The 20,789-nt window shown below is 39.0% G+C and overlaps 2 protein-coding genes across 2 annotated transcripts; one reads left to right on the top strand and one right to left on the bottom strand.

The window, feature by feature from the left end:
* The first annotated feature begins 13,839 nt into the window (after positions 1 to 13,839).
* On the top strand, positions 13,840 to 15,456 carry LOC137725678 (protein BYPASS1-LIKE-like). Its single transcript, XM_068464448.1, has one exon. It carries the CDS (start codon positions 13,966 to 13,968, stop codon positions 15,157 to 15,159), a length of 1,194 nt encoding a protein of 397 aa, XP_068320549.1. The 5' UTR covers positions 13,840 to 13,965; the 3' UTR covers positions 15,160 to 15,456.
* Positions 15,457 to 17,938: 2,482 nt separating this feature from the next.
* On the bottom strand, positions 17,939 to 19,773 carry LOC137724255 (uncharacterized). Its single transcript, XM_068463032.1, has 2 exons — positions 19,309 to 19,773; positions 17,939 to 19,213 (listed from the first exon to the last, which is right to left on the bottom strand). The coding sequence occupies exons 1-2, from the start codon at positions 19,454 to 19,456 to the stop codon at positions 18,024 to 18,026; spliced, it is 1,338 nt and encodes a 445-aa protein (XP_068319133.1). The 5' UTR covers positions 19,457 to 19,773; the 3' UTR covers positions 17,939 to 18,023.
* Positions 19,774 to 20,789: the final 1,016 nt, after the last annotated feature.

The raw sequence follows: 20,789 nt of genomic DNA, 5'->3' as shown, positions 1-20,789 counted from the left end.
ATTCTAGAATTCAGTGATCGTGACTATTCATCATATATCGTGCAATTAGAAATCATTAAGTACTATTTATATTTAATTTTAAATTTTAAATTTTGAAATAACTTATGACCGCATGATGTACAATAAACGGTCACGATCATTGAATTGCTTAATCGTTTTCCGAAAGGACTTGGATTGTCTATCCTCCCCATCTCAAACCTTTCCTATCCCCTTCTATATTATGTGGTCACGATTAAGTCACGTAAACATTTTATATTTTCATTGTTTTTTTTCATTATTTCTATAAAAAAATCAATATAAAATATTAACATAACTTAACCATAATCATAAAAATAAAAAAAAATCAAAATAATATGAGATGAGGAGGACGGACAATCCAAGTGCTTTCCGAAAACCATGACAATAAAAGTAAAAAGTGTGAAAAGAGCCAAGACACGTAGCTTTCGCACTAGCCCCCACGTAGTGGGCCATGCATGTATATTATATTCTGTCCATCATATGTCAGAAAGATATGGTGGGAGGACAACTTGGGCAGTATTTAATAAGACGGACCCACGACTTCTGGCTGCGTCAAATCATAGGTCCACCACCCCACATACCTCCACATATATGAGAATTTATATATGTGGAAATTCTTTTAGGGGGCGTTTGTTTGCCCTTATTAACTGGGACTGGACTGGACTGGACTAGCTATTAGTCCAATACTGTGTTTGTTCCATGCTGGGACTAACATTAATGAGACTAAAGGGGACTAGCATGGACAAAACCCTTCACTAAGAGGTCTTAGTGAGACCCTCCAATAACCATGGGACTAGCTAAGACTATCCTCTATTTCTCGTCCTTGTCATGCTCAACGACCACTCCCGACAGACTCCTCGTCATCGCCGGTCACCTAGATCAATCATTAACTTCCCGACTCTCTTTCAGATCCATTTCACAACCAACTTTCATATAAAATATACCAAATTGAAGCTGGGAGTGACAAGATTACGATTTTACTTGAATCGAGGCCAAAATGTGGTCGAATGTGGCCGGAAAATGGCCTGGAAGTCTCGGCCTATTTGGGCTTCTTCAAATCCATGACAAATTTGAGCATGCAAAGCTAAGATCTCGGTCCAGGGATGGTGATGAATTTTTTGGCGGTGCTAACTTCATCCAATTTAATGAGGGTTGGCCAAAAAACACATTGGGAAACCTGCAACTCGTCAGGAAAATTGGAACCGTGAGGTTCCGTTCGAACAACGCATAGCTAGAGAGGGAGGGAGGATAGAGAAATAGAGACTGGAATCAATAAGGAGTTTGACCAGGAATGAGAAAGAGACATGAATTGAGAGGTCTGAGAGGAAAAAAAGACGGAGAGGGTGGGATGATGAGAGAAGAGGAAAAGAGTGGGACGGAAATGGTAGGAAAAGATGGAGAAAAATATAAGATCATAATAAAATATTAATAATTTATATATTAAATAAAATAATATTAGAATTTGTTATTATCCAGCTTCTTAGTCTAATACTACACCAAACGCTTCACTAAGTTAGTCCAGTTTAGTCTAGTCTAAGCCAATCCAGCTTAGTCCTTTAAGCTAATCCAGTCCGAGATAGTCCGGCGCAACAAACGCCCCCTTACGTTGCTTGTTTGGTCTCGGTAAGTTTTTCCGAACAAGATAGGTTTATTAATCCATGTTTGTTGCGAGGAGAGACCCTTCTATATAGAAATATTTGGGTTCAAAATAATCCCATTTTATATTGTAAAATTATGTTTTTTTTAATACAATTGATATTAACCATTTGAGTACAAACAATATTACGATTTTAAATTATATTAATAAGGAGGGTTTGAATCGGTTACGCAATAAATATAAGAGGAGTACTCTTGTTTGGACCTAAATTTACGCTATCGGCCCATACAATCAAGGCCGTTAGATGAGTAAAGTTCTAGACCGTTGGATGATAAAGTGGTTGAGATAATTATTAAGGAATAATATTGTGGTTTTAATCATAATATTATCTCTTAATATATATTGGATTATCTAAGCCTAATATTGGCTATATCCAGCGGATCGTTTAAAGATAAATGATATCTAAAAGATAGGTTGTTGCTTACCTTGAGAAGTCTTTGACCTAGACTCTAGCTGATGAGTTTGAATTAAAATCAAATTCTACACAAGTGAAGCCGCACCACACATCTGCTTCTATAAATACAAGGCTGCGAACACCATAGAGGGGACCTTCAGAATCAGCATACAATTGCCCTGCGCAAAACCTCTCAAACACCTTGAGATTTTTTCCTTTTCTTTTCCTGCCGACACACCTTCAGTTTGGATAAACAGCACTGTGGAAGCGCCCGGCGAGCACCTTCAGTTTGGATAAACAGCACTGCTGCCGCAGAATCAGCCGACCGAGAAGCACCTTCAGTTTGGATAAACAGCACTGCGGCGAGGTCGACCGATTATCTATCCAAGTCTCGGTCGAGAAAGGTTTTCGAACCTTTGTTGGCAGAGGTCACCTTGCTAAGCTTTCTCGGCATAGTTAGGTGTTACAAGTCACATTGCTCGGCGTACAGGACGCCGAGTGGTTTTATGATTGGATACTCGCAAGTAGGTTTCAGGGTTCGGCATTCCGACGGCCGAACTACGTTTACCATCAAGACATACATCACGTTCGAGTACCTGTGCCCATACACCTTGGTCTCGATTCGACGTGCTTATACTCTCACGAATATAATCACGGTGACCGAATCGGGCTCCGACGATTATTGAACTCCGCAGAATTGGCAGCCTTGTCTTCAGGCTGTAGAACTCAGAGACCGAGAGCGTTCCTTCCTCGGTCGCAATCGCAAGATACAGAAGTCAACGACGCGCTCCAAGCGACATCAACAAATTTTACTCCTCGGCCGAGCTCGGCCGACGAGTTGGCACGCCCCGCATTCAACCGAAGGACGTAGTTAGCTTACTAGTTGCTCGGCCTGCGCGCCACGTAGGTTTTGTAATTTTTAGAGTCAACATTTTGGCACGCCCAGTGGGACCTAGTGCTAAAACTACGAAGTTTATATGATATATCAAGATTCCAATCCGGCTCCACGTAGCCGATTGTACGAGCGCCTAGAGGAATTGAAAAAACACAATGAAGAACGGAAAAGATCTTTGGAAGTGGAAAAAGTTCTTCGTGGCCATAAAGAGTTGCAAAAGTCATTCGCTTACATGTTGAGAATAAAAGCTCATGTTGCCCTGCAAGAGCAATGGGTAAATGAAGACAGGGCTCGATTTAATGCCTGGCTAGATGGAAAATATTTTCCTTACGTTTTCGACTACAAATCAATTCCATTTGAGGAATGGTTGGTTGAAAAGACTGGGGGGCAATTTTCCGCTTCGGCCGTAATCAGACATCGGCTTAAGAAAATTGTTAATTTGGTCGAGGAACAAAGGCCACCTATTTTTTCGGTCGAGACTGAAAGTGTGGTAGGCCTAGAAGAAAATGTTCAAGTTTCTGAGCCAAGAATTGACTCAGAAAATGTTTCTTTAGAGGAGTGTTCCAATGACGAACAATACCGATACACGACTTCGGACCATAAAACCACATCAATTGATATGGTAATTGGAGACATGGTTTTAGATGCCGAAACTACGCCAATCAATATGATTATTAGTGATAACACCGATATAGAGAAATCTCATTCGGCTAAGTTGTTTGAATTAAAAGCCGAAATTATGCGTGTGGGGCATAATAATTGTTCAACACATTCGGCGGCCGAAAATGAAAAAATTTTCACAAAGTTACAAATATTTGGAGAAAATTCTTTATTTGGCCTAGAGCGAAATCAATTTGAGAATTTTGATATTATAAGATCTTGGCTTGGAATAAAGCATCGTTGGCCTCCTCCTATTTATGGTTCGGCCACTTTTATTTCCATGTGCTAAATTACTTTCTTAACCATTCGGCCTCTTGGCCGATACTTAAGAAAATACAGGGGGGGCAATGAGCATTGAGCCCCCGGGGAAAAAAAAAAAAAAGAAAAAAAGAAAAAAAAGGGTGATAGAAATATGCATGCCCGACAACATCATTCCAAAGCCAATGGGCCAAGTTTTGATTTTGTTTTTTGTGGCTTTGGATTCATATATATGTGATGATGGTCTTCGGCCACTTTAAGACCTCGGCCGACAATGAAGTTCCTCGGCCACGAAACGTATCTAGCTAATGTTCCTCGGCCCACTTTACAAAACGATATGGCCGAATAAAAGAAGATATGGCCGAATACAATTCTTTGGCCGAATAAAAGAAAGTTTGGCCGAATACAATGGGATATATATATATATATATATATATATATATAGGTTCTACACCCAATTCTTCTTGGCCTCGGCCTCGGCCCACTTTACAAAACTATTTGGTCGAATACAATTCTTCGGCCGAATAAAAGAAAGTTCGGCCGAACTATTGACCCCAAATTATTTTTCCTACCCCCTAATTCTTCTCGACCTTGGTTCATGATTGCTTATCACTTCTCTTCAACCATGAGTTGTTCTTTGGTCAAAAGAAGCCAGGATCATGTTCTCTCGGCTCAACACAGCAACAGGTTTCTCTCGGCCTGATAAGTAGGTGGTCGAGGTACTCCTGACTGGCTGGAAAGACTTAATTTCCTTAACCATTCGGCTTATGGGCCGAAGCTCAAGGAAACTGGGGGGCAATGTTTGGACCTAAATTTACGCTATCGGCCCATACAATCAAGGCCGTTAGATGAGTAAAGTTCTAGACCGTTGGATGATAAAGTGGTTGAGATAATTATTAAGGAATAATATTGTGGTTTTAATCATAATATTATCTCTTAATATATATTGGATTATCTAAGCCTAATATTGGCTATATCCAGCGGATCGTTTAAAGATAAATGATATCTAAAAGATAGGTTGTTGCTTACCTTGAGAAGTCTTTGACCTAGACTCTAGCTGATGCGTTTGAATTAAAATCAAATTCTACACAAGTGAAGCCGCACCACACATCTGCTTCTATAAATACAAGGCTGCGAACACCATAGAGGGGATCTCCAATTCAACACACAACTGCCCTGCGCAAAACTTCTCAAAACATCTTGAGATTTTTTATTTTCTTTTTCTCGCCAACACATCTTCAGTTTGGATAAACAGCACTGTGAAGGCAACCGGCGAACATCTTCAGTTTGGATAAACAGCACTGTTGCCGTAGAATCAGCCGTTCTCGAAGCACCTTCAGTTTGGATAAACAGCACTGCATCGAGGCCGGCTGGTTATCTATCCAAGTCTCGGTCGAGAAGGATTTTCGAATCCTTATTGGCAGAGGTCATCTCATTAGCCTTCTGGGCAAAGTGAGGTGTTACCAAGTTACTACATTCGGCACCATAAGAGCCGAATTTGATATTGAACTTCGCAAAATTAGTAGCCTTGTCTTCAGGCTGTAGAACCCAGAGACCGAGAGTGTTCCTTCCTCGGTCGCAATCGCAAGATAGAGAAGTCAACGACGCGCTCAAAGCGACATCAACAAATTTTACTCCTCGGCCGAGCTCGGCCGACGAGTTGGCACGCCCCGCATTCAACCGAAGGACGTAGTTAGCTTACTAGTTACTCGGCCTGCGCGCCACGTAGGTTTTGTAATTTTTAGAGTCAAAAACTCTAAACATCAAAACAATTCACTTGCAAAAACTCGATTCTTATGCTAGCTGATGTATAAGAATTAGCGACATGTTTACTTACCAGCAATACAAATATAAAGTATGTGTATCATTCTAAGTCATCCTTTATTTATTGACATACAAGGAATGAAAAAAAAAATAAGAGTCTTAAGTTAAAACATATTTATTTCATTCTCGATTTCAACAAGATAATATTTTTATCTCACCTAAAATTCGTTAAGATAGCTAGTCCAAAATTGAAAATATATACTCATTAGTCTTAATTCAAGCAAAAACCTCTCCGTCATCTCATAATGTTGGTGTAATATTTTATAAAAATGGCGTGAAAATTATGTCAAAACGTGAGATCACAAAAACTTCATGCAAAGTCTTACTTTTAAGTGAGTCTTTTTATCATTTATCTCTTCAAGTTTTGGAAGCTGTAACAAGTGGGCACTCAACAATTTAATATTAGTTAATTTGGAATATGCATGGCTGGCTTTTTCTCAGGACGAGTATAAACACTATCCACGATGTCTGTAATTGCATCACGTGAAGAGCAAAAGTGAATTATTCCACGAACCAGGTGGGACGATTTAACTTTTCTTTCTTTTCAAAGAATTTTGAGATTCGAAAATAAAGGAAAAGGATCTTGCCGGATCTTTTTCTTGGGAATTTTAGGAATCTCGTGATCATGATAGTTTATTGTACATTGTACGGTCAGTTTTTATTAGGTATTATTTATATTTAATTTTAAATTTTAAATTTTGAAATAATTTTTAACCGTACGATGTACGATAAAAGATCATGATCATTGAATCCTTAGATCTCCAGAAAAAGAATCTGACGATGATCATTTTCTAAAATTAAACTTTTAAGAAATTAAGTAATGGTATCATATTATTCCACTTTTCAGTTCGCGCAAACACAAATTAAGAGGTTTGGAGTTACTTGGACACCAGGCATCCATTTCTCTAGAAAGAGTAGACAAACGTGCAATTAAGCTCTTGTCCTTTTTTTCTTTCTTTTTTGAAAGAAAAGTAATTCCAACACCAACATGGGGAAAAACGCACTAGTCATTGACAAAAAATGCTGACATGATTGCGAGTATGGCTAAAGCTAGGGTTGTGTCAAGGGTTGTGTCAAATTAGATTGATCGATTTGGTTCGGCTAGGTTTGATTTTTTTACATGGTGAAGAAAACCGAACTACAGTAATTAATTGGTTTCAAATTCATTCATGAGGAGAAACCCTAGATATTAGGAAGGAAGTGCCAACACTGGGCGCTTTTAAACCTAAATAATGGTGCAAGCCGAGAAGTGAGCCTCAGAAGGCTCAAGAGCTGTCGAGAAGCCCAAGGCCCAAGGGGCTTTTAGAAGAGGATACGATTGAGCGAAATAGCCGACTGCTCATAAACCCAGCCTGACTAGAGCGCACAAGAAGGCTCATGACCTCACGGGTACGTGAGCAGACTGACAACTTTATGGCATTAGTTCCCAAAAACAGGTTTATCCAAATGTCAATCATATTGCATGATAACCACCATTCAATGACAGAGAGGCCTAGGACAAGACGTAAAAGCAATCATAACGATGCTTAGAAGGTGGGGTTGGATAATCGAGGGTGAGCAGAGTTCTCGGCTCGTATTGATTTGTCAAGACGTGTTATTCAAGTTAAGCACCTGTTACTTCATCACCGAATGTCAAGATGAAAGATGAAAAGATGTCAGCACTCTAGGCTACATAAGTGGCACATTAAATGCCAAGTGGTGGCGACTTAAGGCCGAGGGGTTCATTGAGGGCCTATATAAAGGGGTGAAGACTTCTTGAATAGGGGTCGGATGACGAGAGAGAAGATATTCCTGTATTACCGAAGCGCTATTGTAGTCTTGATATCAATATTAATCTAACCACAATGTACGTAGCTCAGTTTTAAGGACAAAACCACTTATATCTTTGAGTTCTGTCCGTTTCACTTCATACTCAAAGCCCTCCAATGATTTATTATCATAATTTGTTAACCTACAAATTTTGGGTGTTAACATGAAGAAGATTGCAAATGGTACAATTGGTTGAGGGAAACAAAAGTATATAGTTAATGTTAATGTTAGTTTATGTATTTGATTAGCACTTTCAATATTTCAACAGAGATTGTGCAAAGTTAGTTAACATTTGCAAATTAATATTATTATTTTGTTAAAGTGCCCCTTCAAAGCTATGGTCAAATCTCACAAACAATGCCCAATTAAAAGCGACTTACATTACTCTTTCAATAATATTTCGTGTCTCACTTTGCGCAATCTCAATTACAATACTGGCGTGACACTGACACGATTGGAACTCATTATTTGTTGAATATTGGTAAGGTGAGTGCCATGCATGAAAGAAGTAATCAATTAATTTTTTTTATAAGAAGTTGTTTAATACTTCACCATACTGATGTGCATGTTATTTTAATTTTTTTTAGCACACAAGATTGAATTATAGAGGGTTTGACTTCAACAGTCGTTGTCCAAAAGAAAGGACCGGAAATAATAGAAAACTAGTTGTAAGAGAAAAAAGAAAATGAAAATAAATGTCAGGCTAGCTTGAGCCAAATTATCAGTTTCCAATTTCCAATATGTAATAAAAAAATAAAAATTCTCGTGAATTACACAATGGTAATTAAAGAGATATTGAAATTGTAATGTTTTTATGAATCTTTTTTATGTTCTTAATGATCGATAATTATGACAAAGTCATCAACTAATCATTTTTTGAAGAAAAAAAAAAACGAATAACGAATTTCGTGTCAATAATTGAATTAAATAGAAATAAGTAAATAGATTTTCTTTGTCTCCCATCAATAAGTTTCCCTTCAGATTTGGAAAATAACATTCTTAATCAAGGTGGTGATCCAGTAGGATTGATCAATTTGATCTCCTAGTCCCCGGGGAATGGGGAGCACCAACACACACGTGAACTCGTTTTCTTAATCAAGCATGCCTAAACTGATTCTCTTATAAAAGTAGTGGCATATTGTTAGGGATTTTATATGGTATAGGCAAACATAATCAATAAAATTGTACTATAGTAACTGAGTGACAAATTATTTACTCAATTATTTATAAAAATTTATCACTTTAATAGAAATAAGCAAACTAAATAGATAAAATTTTACTTTATTATTTTGTTTCACTTTTGATATTTAATTAGAGTAATGCTAGGTAGGTTAATTTTTAGATCAAATTTTGCAAATTATGTGATGTGAGAAAACAAGCACGTTAATCAATACGTAAGTAATAATCCAATCACCAATAACTACGTTATATAGTTTATAAATTTGGTTTAAATAATTGGTCATCGTGGCATTACGCATTGACTTATTTTTTATTTTTGTCTTCTTGCCCTCACATAAAATACTTTATTATAAAGAGAGATGTGGGGGTCTAGTTTTGCCTACACATGTGGAAGTAGGAAATTAGAGCTTGATTTTCTCTATATGGCTCATCAAAAGGAATTTGACTACTCATTTGACTACTCCATTGAAGATATTCTTGTCATCTTAGTTATTGATATTTCTTAAAAGTAATATTGTTATTTAAGAACTACTTCTAGCAAGCAGTCATACTACTTAGCTCTTCGTATGTAATGAACTATTTCTCTTTATCTTCACATCTTCACATGACACTATTTCAACGTATGAACTTATAATCTAAATTGTTTATTCTCTTCATCATCGTTTAAAGGTCATCTCTAGAAGTTTTGATTCAATTGGAAGACTGTTTAGATCTCATATGTATCGAATAAATTGACGATTATTGTAATAAGTAATATCTTTATGATCAACCAATTCATACACTGTCAAACAAATAGACAATTATGCTTATAAGTAATATCTTTATGATCAATTGATCTGTATGTGTCTAACAAATCGACAGTTACAGTACTAACAAGTAATATCCTAATGATCAAGCATCTACTTATTTAATTCATATAAATGATTAAACGGTTTTTCATATCGAAATAAATATTCTAGAGATGATCTTTAGGTAACAATAAAGAGAAATGAACAATTCAAATTATAAAGTTCGTACAATGAAATGATGTTATGACGTCATGTAAGGAGAAATAAGTATTTGCATGTAAATAACCAAATAGTATCCTTAATAAAAAAACATGCTCGAATTTCAGATGCACTTTTCTTCTTGTAGAATGCTGAAATTCAGCAAGGTTGTTGGAAAATTTAATAATATTATTATTATATTAAATTTATTAATTGAAATTAGAAGTGGAGCCTTCTGGTAGAAAGATATGTCTACTTAAATGAAGTGTTGCAACTTTTGACTATTCATGAATAGTCACATGCTTTCTAAAGAGGTATCTCACATTCTATAAATAGAGAAGCCCCTATAATCACCAAGAGAACTTTTCATTCGTTTACATAATCATACATAGAGTGCACTAAATATTAGAGAGTCTCATTGAGTCCATATGAGAAAGTTTTCAACACAATCATGGTTCATGGAGCTTTGTGATTTAGAGTGCTACTATTACAAGGACGTGGTCGTTGTATCTTGGGAGACATGCGCCGATCAACCAAGAGCACCGTAGTGGGGCGTAAACTTGTCTTAAGGACAAAGTGTCCAACACTTGCCTCGACCGTATTTTCTAGGTTTTTCTAATCCATTATGTCATGTTCATTTAACATTGGTTACTCATGTGCATGCATTATTGTGATATATAATTGCATGAATTATTTCTTGATTTTATATGTGATTTAATATAGCAAGTAGACCCTAATTTTTCCAACAAAGGTTTGTTTAGAGGTGCACTCTTTGTTATTAATCTAAAGTGTTTATTCTCTTAATCATCATTTAAAGGTTGTCTCTAGAAGTTTTGGTTCAATTGGAAGGTTGTTATTCATAAGTATCAAACAAATTGACAATTATTGTAATAAGTAGTATCTTTATGATCAACCAATTCATAAGTGTTAAACAAATAGACGATTATGTTTATAAGTAATATCTTTATGATCAACCGATCTATATGTGTGTCACATCCCGGCCCGGGGCGGATCACTTCCCAGGCCTGCTCCACCACCGTAGCACGATATTGTCCGCTTTGGGCTTACCATTCCCTCACGATTTTGTTTTTGGGAACTCACGAGCAACTTCCCAGTGGGTCACCCATCATGGGATTGCTCTAGCCCCTTTCTCGCTTAACTTCGGAGTTCCTACGGAACCCGAAGCCAGTGAGCTCCCAAAAGGCCTCGTGCTAAGTAGGGATGGGAATATACATATAAGGATCACTCCCCTGGGCGATGTGGGATGTCACAATCCACCCCCCTTAGGGGCCCGACGTCCTTGTCGGCACATTTCCGGCTAGGGATTGGCTTTGATACCAATTGTCACATCCCGGCCCGGGGCGGATCACTTCCCGGGCCCGCTCCACCACCATAGCACGACATTGTCCACTTTGGGCTTACCATTCCCTCACGGTTTTGTTTTTGGGAACTCACGAGCAACTTCCCAGTGGGTCACCCATCATGGGATTGCTCTAGCCTCCTTCTCGCTTAACTTCGGAGTTCCCATGGAACCCGAAGCCAGTAAGCTCCCAAAAGGCCTCGTGCTAAGTAGAGATGTGAATATACATTTAAGGATCACTCCCCTGGGCGATGTGGGATATCACAATCCACCCCCCTTAGAGGCCCGACGTCCTCGTCGGCACACCACGACCAGGGTTAGGCTCTGATACCAAATTGTCACATCCTGGCCCGGGACGGATCACTTCCCAGTCCCGCTCCACCACCGTAGCACGATATTGTCCGCTTTGGGCTTACCATTCCCTCACGGTTTTGTTTTTGGGAACTCAAGAGCAACTTCCCAGTGAGTCACCCATCATGAGATTGCTCTAGCCCCTTTCTCGCTTAACTTCGGAGTTCCTACGGAACCCGAAGCCAGTGAGCTCCCAAAAGGCCTCGTGCTAGGTAGGGATGGGAATATACATATAAGGATCACTCCCCTGGGCGATGTGGGATGTCACAATGTGTCTAACAAATCAACGGTAATGGAACTAACAAGTAATATCCCAATGATCAACTATCAACTTGTTTAATTCATATAATTGATTAAACGGTTTTCATATCAAAATAAATATTCTAGAGATGATCTTTAGATAACAATAAAAAAAATGGACAATTCAAATTATAAAATTCGTGCAATGAAATGATGTTATGACGTTATATAAGGAGAAATAATTCTTTACATGTAAATAACAAAATTGTATCCTTAATAAAAAGCATGCTCGAATTTCAGACGCGCTTTTTTCCTTGTACCGCGCTGAAATTCTAACAAGGTTTGTTTAGAGGTGCATTCTTTGTTATTAATATAAACTTTTTATTCTCTTAATCATCATTCAAAGGTTCTCTAGAAGTTTTGATTCAATTAGAACGTTGTTTAGTTATTTATATGTATCAAACAAATTGACAATTATTGTAATAAGTAAAATCTTTATGATCAACCAATTCTTACATTGTCACACAAATAGACGATTATGTTTATAAGTAATATGTTTTTGATCAACCAATTCATACGTGTCAAACAAATAGACGCTTATGTTTATAAGTAATATCTTTATGATTAACCGATCTATACATGTCTAACAAATTGACGATTTATAGTACTAACAAGTAATATCCCAATGATCAAGCGTCAACTTGTTTAATTTATATAAATGATCAAACAGTTTTCACATCAAAATAAATATTTATGAGATGATCTATAGATTCAATAAAGAAAAATCACCCTGTTCGTAGTGCTTACCACGTAGCAAAGGAGTTGGAAAATCACACTGGAAGGCATTAAAATACAATTATGTAAATGTATATGGGGGTCATGCATTCCAAGCAAGGTGAAGGTTTTCACATTAAGATCATGTTATGATATATTGGAAACCAAAGTTACACTCTCTCACAACAGATTAAGTTACTTACGTAGCAAAAACTTTGTTATAGAATTGGTGCGCTTGCAGACGATGTGGGATTCAAATGCATTTGCGTACAAATTTGCTCCAACGGGGTTATCGATAGATTGTAAGCATGAAATATTCATTTGAAGAATTACCCGATGTAATCTATCATTTACTTAGCTCTCATTTTAATTTACTTGAGTAGGGTTGAAAGCTCTGACAAGATCTTTTTACAATGAGTTTAGGTTTAAAGTCATATGATTGTTATTAACATTTCTATAAAATTATTTGCACATCAACTTTATATCTGCAAGAGCCAAACGTGTGCATCCTAATCCCAAAAATAAAAACTAAAACTTGTGTTTTATTTTGATTTTGGATAGGAAAATTAACCAAAAATAAAAAAATAAAAAAAATTAATTTTAATAAAAAAATATATAAAAAATAGTGCCAAAAAAAATAAAAAAATATAATTTTTTTCATTAAAAATAAACAGTATCTAAAGTGTTTTATTAAAACTTGCTAATTTAAACTCAAGTTGAAAGTTAAAAGAAAACGAATCCGGAGGAGAGGGCGTGGGGCCCACCCAGTGACCAGCATGCAGACAGGAATTTGACGTTTTCTTCAACGAACCAGTGGCAACTCCATCAAAATAAACAAAACGACACACGTCATCCATCGTTTCCTCCCTGGGCCCCACATAACACTCGGTCCCGCCCTCTCCCTCTCACCCACTTTCTATTCTAGAAGGACCAGGACGCAGTCAGTCAATCATATCCATCCGTCCCCCTCCCTCTCCTCTCCTCTCCCCTCCCCTCCCCTCCAATTTACGCGCCAACAAAGACCCAGCTCTACCGTCCACGTGTACACCCCTCGGCGCAACGACTCCGTCCTCGTCCCCCACGTGGCACCACGCCCCCACCCTCGGCGATCCAAAAGTAAACACATAAAAATCAACGGCCCAGATGCAGTTCGTTCTCTCGTTTATCCGCCGTTAAATCTTAAATAAAGGAAAAAGTTAGAAAAGCAGGATTAAAAAGTGTGTGGAGCTCCAAATATTTACATCCACCGTGTCCGCCCCGTGTACGCTTCGCGTGCCCCGTTAGCAAACCACAAAAGTTAATTAGCGCAAAGTAAAGTAAGTAAGAGAGTGATTAAAGTTTCACTAATTATGGTTAAACTCTTAATCTCATTTCTATCCCGAACCCCCCTCCCTTCCCCTCCATAAAACGCAGACTCTCTCCGCCCTCTGTCCCTCCAACCCTCTCACCTCTCTCTCCTCCCAACACACTCCTCTTTCTCTCTCTACTTGTTTATAATCCTATTGAATTTGAATTGAATTTGGATTGGGTTGGGTTGGATTGGATTGGACTGTGAGAGAAATGCCAGCGACGGAATACTCGTCAGCTGGTTCCAATCAATTCGGAAGGTCAATCTTCAGTCTCAGACGCGATCAGTTGAATTCAATGGAAAGTCACGGCCTTTCAGGTGGCAGCGGTAGTGGCGGATTGGACCTCGATTCCTTCCAAACCCACGTCGCCAATTGCTTCCACAACCTCTCCTCCTCCGCCCACGACCTCCTCTCCCTCCCATGGCTCCAAGACCTCCTCGAATCCTTCATCCGCATACACCAGGAGTTCAAAACCCTCCTCATCCTCTCCTCCACCAAAACCCACATCTCCAAACCCACCGTCGACCGCTACATCTCCGACTATTTCGAGCGCCACGTCAAGGCCCTCGACGTCTGCAACGCCATCCGCGACGGAATGGAGCAGATACGCCAGTGGCTCAAGCTGCTCGACATCGTCCTCGTCGCGCTAGACCGGGACAGGACGCTCGGCGAGGGCCAATTTCGCCGGGCGAAGAAGGCCCTCGTCGACCTAGCCATCGCAATGCTCGACGACAAGGACTCCTCCAACACCACCATAGCCCACCGGAACCGCTCCTTCGGCCGAAACAACAACACAAAGGATCATCAGCACCAGCAGCACCGGTCGCTCGGCCACTTCCGATCTCTGTCCTGGAGCGTCTCACGGTCGTGGTCGGCCGCCAGGCAGCTCCAAGCAATCGGGAACAATCTATACGCCCCGAGGCCCAATGAAAATTTGGCCTCCAGTGGGCTGGCCCCGGCGGTTTTCACAATCAATTCGGTTTTGCTGTTCGTAATGTGGGCACTGGTGGCGGCGATACCCTGCCAGGACAGGGGATTGCAGGTGCATTTCAACGTGCCGAGGAGCTTCGCGTGGGCGGGGTCAATGCTGTCTCTGCACGAGCGGATTATGGACGAGTCGAAGCGGCGGGACAGGAGGAATGCCTGCGCATTGTTGAAGGAGATTCATCAGATCGAACGGTGCTCTCGGGTGATTGGCGATCTGGCTGACTCCGCGCACTTCCCGCTTGCGGAGGAGAAGGAGAGGGAGGTGAGGCAGAGAGTGCAGGAACTGTCGAGCCTGTGCCAGGGGATTAAGGAGGGGTTGGATCCTCTGGAGCGGCAGGTCAGGGAGGTGTTCCATGGAATTGTAAAAAGCCGAACGGAGGGGATGGACTCGTTCGGAAGAACGAATAACCCTGAATGATCATCGAAATCAATTGCCAATTGAAGAAGAAGACGATGATGAGATCAATTTTGGCGCCAATAAAAATTGGGTAAGGAGGAGATATGACTTTTTTCTTTCTTTGTATTTAGTCATCACTCAATGGATTAGTAATCACCATATATATTGTGTATAGAAATTAGGATTATGCAAATGGACCGGCTTCCGTGGAGGTCCTTTTTTTTCTTCTACTTGCCCTTTAATTTGTGTTGTTGCTGATTTAATTTGACTTTGTGTAATGGAATTCCTGAGCATGCTTCTGGCTGCTGCTCTTTCTCATTTTTGGTTCAATTGTTACATCAAATTTTCTTTTCTTCTCTGAGCATGCTTCTGGCTGCTGCTGCACATGAGATACTGGAGGGTTTGTAGGATGAATTTCTCGCTCATTGATTTGAGCGATATTCTAATCTAATCTTGAGCTACGGGGAGGGGAATTCGAACATAGGTGCAGAGGGGGCAACAAACTGCTTGTAATGAACTCGACTATTTGAGTTAGCAAACGAAATCATTTGATTCAATTACACAATGCGCATCAAAGATTCCGAATTTAGTCTCTTTGCAGCACTTGTGTATAAGGATTACAACCTTTTGTTTTTCTTCAAAATTGGATTATAATAAGTAGTTATATTTTCACTGGTCAATGCTTAGTGAACAGACAGAAGAAATAAAACTAATCTGCTGTTCGATTGTTGTTGGAATTTTCTGCTTGCATTATTTGAATATGCAGCTTTAAGCACAGATCGAAGCTCCAACTTTCCCCAAATGATAACGATTGCTGTCATTTCTGCTGACTTCCATATGCAATTAGGTTAGGCTTTTATGTATTTCTGACTATTTTGGTGAAGCTGAGATTGATTGGTTGGTGTTATTCAGGCATATGTTCCCACTTTTTACTGCAGGAATTTGACTATTATTCGGTCATGTGAAGACGTCTGCAAATTTCGTTTGGTTGACTTTGTAGGGTTTGATTTATTCATTCCCTTGGCTGAGTACCAATTCTTGCAAAGACAATTCCATCGCTTTTGGCGTCATGGTTTCCCTTCTAATGGAAAGAAAGGTACGTGACCAAAGTTATTGAAGATGCTTCTTGTTTCATCAGCAAAATCCCGTTGCTACTAAGTCCTGAGCGTATATGTCTGTGAACCTTGCCTCCTTTTGGTATACCACGAAAATACTAGTATTCCTACCGATGCTACTTGGTGTACAGGGTTCTACTTGATCGCCACCTACGGATGTAATCACTGAAAGCAGTCTAGCGAAATGCGAGCTTTAATACATTGAAGCAGTCCCATCCTGTAGCAGTTCGCAAGGATAGCAGGTACTACTGATAACCGGCACTGTATGTTGTTATCAATCGCCTGTACACGCGGGAGCATACTTTGACTTTGCACGAGATACCATAACTAATCGTGTGCATCGAATTGAGCCGATTCTAATCGGTCTTGTGATGATTTCCTCTAGCTATTATTTAGATAAAAATAAATTTTCCGGTAATCCGTCACTGTCTTATCCTGAAGTCGAAGGGGGAGGAATAATAATGCAGTTGGTAGCCTATAAACATCAGGCGACGGCAGCGTGCATACCTACCTCGTCGAAATGAGAGGCCGCCAGAGGAGAGGAGCTGACCCTAATTTTCCAAATTGCGAATTTGTGAAAAAGGGTAGCTATCTATGAGCTGTTGCTAAATGCAGGGTTTGAGTGCTAAAAGCTAGTTTTTGTCTTTTGTATTGATTTGATGGAGTTCATATGGCATGTATTTGGTAGGTGGGTTTATGAATTTATGGTGTTTTGGACATGCATCCTACATGGGTTCCTTTTTAGGTGTTGAGCCATAAATGCCAATAGCCAGCTCTTGTGCCTTTAATTGGTTGCCACTAACGACTAAGGTCATCTTCGATGTACTGAAAATTTAATTTGGACTCAAATCTTATAAGGTAGCGGTATCTGCATACTTATTTTTACCTTTTACATACTTTCTATAAGTTTCTGTTCTTTGATCTCTTCAATTCATGCAATTCAACGGTTGCAAATTGAGAAGCGTGTGTCGAAGGTAAATAGAGGTGTGTGAATAGTATCACTTATCTTATATTTGAGTCTAAGTCTGAATCTGTCTAATGCATCGGAGACTTGAAACTTATATACAATTTCTCGTTTAAAGTAAAGTTCAAACGAGATAAAATGTCATTCAACTAAAAATAAATAAATCACATTTGAGTTTTGATTCCGAATATGTGTAATGCACAGATTGTTTTCTCTTCTAATACATAGACTCAACTTTTAAAACTCAAACCCACCAATCGTTTTGGACAAAAATGTAATAACGTAGGTGGGGTTTATTCAATTATCACTTTGTGGAATTGTAAAAGCTTTCATGAAATTTCTGTATTCCATTATGATGAGACGTTATGATTAGATTTTTGTGAATAATAAATTTAATACTAAATTATTATGACTTGTTGACTATTTGATAAATGTCTATCTACTTACGATTACAGTAAATTTATACCAAGCCACACAAGTGGTCAACCATAACAATTTAATGTCTAACTCGACATTCATAGAAGTTGATCTTTTAACTTACCACTTATAAGTGGGGGGAAAAAAAAAAAAAGAACTCTACTAAACCGTATAACTTTCAACTTTCAAAGATTTTTTTTTTTTTTTTTGAACAAACGGTATTATTTACACTAATGAGGAGGGAGATGTGCTTAGAATATCGTTGGACACGGATATTTACCCAATCTCAAATGCATGAGTTATAATTCAAAATAAGTGAAAAATTGAACATTAAATGTAACAAGGAAGTGAGAGTCTGAGCTCTCTTAACTCTACACACAGATTAGAAGCTATCTTTTTCTAGTTCTAATCTTGTTGATTGCTAGCATCACCAGGGACACAATAAGTGCTGAACCTGCAATTATAAAAGGAGAGCACAGCAGATTAGACTTTTCCTTTCCATCCTTCTTCTCTTGATCATCACTTGATTTCTTATCATCCACATCACTTTGTTCCTCCAGTTCGGAAGATGCATCCTCTTCCTTCTCTTTGATGTGTTCTTCGTTCTTCGCTCTTTCTTGAACTCCGCTTCCCTGACCTTCTTTGATGGATTCTTGCTTTGGTAGCTGAGCATCGCCTTCTCTACGAATTCCATCCGCATTCTTTTCGCGTTGAACTTGCGCTTCTTGTTGTGTAGCTGTTGTATCTTCTGCTTGCTTTGATGATTCGCCGCTTTCTTGTCCGCTTCGAACGTGCTCCTCAATCCCTGCCTTTGGCGCTTCCAGTTTTGGGAGCTCAGAAGAGTTTTCTTCTGTTGTGTCATGCTTAGCAGTGACCTGGTTTTCTTGTGAAGGCTTGTTAACTTCACGTGTTACTTCAGCATTCTCTCTCTTCGGAACCCTATTCGCTACAGTTTGATCTGTTTCCAATTCCTTTCTTCCAACTTTCTCTTTCAGAATTACATCAGCTTCTTTTACCTTTGCAACTTTTGACTCTTCATTGTTTTCGGAAACAGATTTTGTTTTGTGTTGCATACTTCGAGCCTTTGAATCCTTAGCTTCTTCCTTAACTGTGCTTCCTCTCGTGTCCTTTCCGATGACTTCATCAACCCCTTTTGCATCAGTTCGACGATTTTCTTCTTCTTTCGTTTTCTCGGTCTCACCAATTTCTCCCTCAATTTTCCCCCTAAAACCATCTTTTTCAGGGACTTCTTCAGCTTTGGGAGGCTGTGTGAGCTGCCGTTTCCCTGTATCCACTTCATCTTCCTTCACTTCCTCGATCCCAACCCCGCGAATTCCTTTCACTGATTTTGGCATGACGATCGTGAGACTTGATTCGTGTACATTAAACTTGGCCTTGATTCGATCCAAAACCACTCCATCCGGAATTCGAAAGACTTTTCTGAAACCCCTCATCTCCACCTCTTTCTTGTGCATTATCCATCCTGACATCACCTTCTCTTGAACTGGCTTCTCCCCACTGATGCCTATCTGCGTCCCATCTTCATTTATGTCAATACACACACGCTCTTTTCTATAACCTGCATTTATCCAAAAATTAGTTTCTTAAGCAAAAACACACACTTGCAAATACTACGCGAACACAGATTAATAAGATAAATGAAAAGGTACCGACCTTTAAGATGGCCGGTGAGGATGAACATGCTTTCGGTTTCCTTAGACACGAAAAGAGGACCGGATCTATCCTTGGCAATCCGAAAGTTGGCAGAGGAGACATGATCGTCTACGGTATGGGTGATCTTGAGTCCTAATTCTAGATCCATTGGCGGTTTTTCGCGTTAGAAATCAATTTCGGAAACTCTTAAATCTTAGTTAATAAAAAGGGGTAGGAGAATGTGGCTATTGAATGGGTGAGGGGCATGTTAATAGAGCACATAAAACATAATAAAAATGGTTTGTTAGGGTGAGCAGATGAACAAAGTAAGCACATATTCATTGCTTGTTGATAAGGGCGGCTGCGACAGTTTAAATCCCTTGCTTTCCATTTTATTGTTGTTTGCCTCGGCGGGAAGCTAACGGTTGCTTTTTATGCCAAAACATGCAACTGCCAAGATAGCCCTTGGGCCTAATCAAATTTGGGGTTATTCTTGAAGCTTGATAAATATCAAATTTAATTAATTGTTGACCAGATGATATTTAATTTTAAACTAGTCACAAGCCCCTTGCTCACAACACGTGGTTGGTCGGTCAAGACGTGTATGGAGAAATTTTTTTCAAATGCCAGATATTTAAGCGATATTTCACATGTCATAATACAAGTGGAGGAAAATATATATATTTTTTGTGTCTCTCAACTTATATTATAATACGTGAAGTACCTGCTTAAATACTGAAAATTTTGAAAAATTTCTCCATTGAGTAAAAATAAAGAAGGGTGAGTGGAACTAGTAGGGGTGGGTGAGAGCCTGAATATAGGGGGAAGGCCTGGCTTGAATATTTTTTTCTTTGGTCGGAAGATGGGTGGCATGGTCGGTCGTAGAGAGAGTTCCGTTAAACTACATGGAGTCAAACAAATAAAAGAGAACACAGTTTTGGCCAACTAACATATTATTTACTAACAGACAATACTTCAGTTGGAAAAGATTTCAAGTTTGAACCCTAGCTCCCTCTCTTTTTTAAAAAAAAAAAAAGAAAGGGGGTGTGCTATCTATACACCAATTTTACCTCCCACACACCATTTTTAATTTCCGACCATTAGTTCAAGTGAATGGAAAATTTATCGACATTCGTCAAATTGCAATTTGTTTGCTAAGAAAAATGACTTTTTAAAGTCAAATACCTCAACTTGTTTCATTTTTCCATGTTCTATAGTAGTATGCAGATACTATCAATGCCCACCAGCTCCACTCATCCAGCCACATCCGCATAGGGTGGTTCAGATTGTAAACTTGAAATTTATTTGGAAAATGGATCACAGGTCATGAGAGAGTTATTCAAATGGTGTAGAACATGAATCATTTAATCGGTTGTGCCTTTGTGGTTGTGAGGGATCCAAAGTCCTCAATTGATCTGGGATAACTTTGCTCAAACTGGTCATTGGTCTTGTGGCTTTTGAAATTTAAAATAAAATTCCTCCAAAAATAAAAGTGGAGAAAG

This window comes from Pyrus communis, chromosome 2, assembly GCF_963583255.1.
Source record: "Pyrus communis chromosome 2, drPyrComm1.1, whole genome shotgun sequence".
NCBI lineage: Eukaryota > Viridiplantae > Streptophyta > Magnoliopsida > Rosales > Rosaceae > Pyrus > Pyrus communis.
The sequence above is the reverse complement of the archived record's forward strand: the minus strand, read 5'-3'. Positions and strand labels throughout refer to the sequence as shown.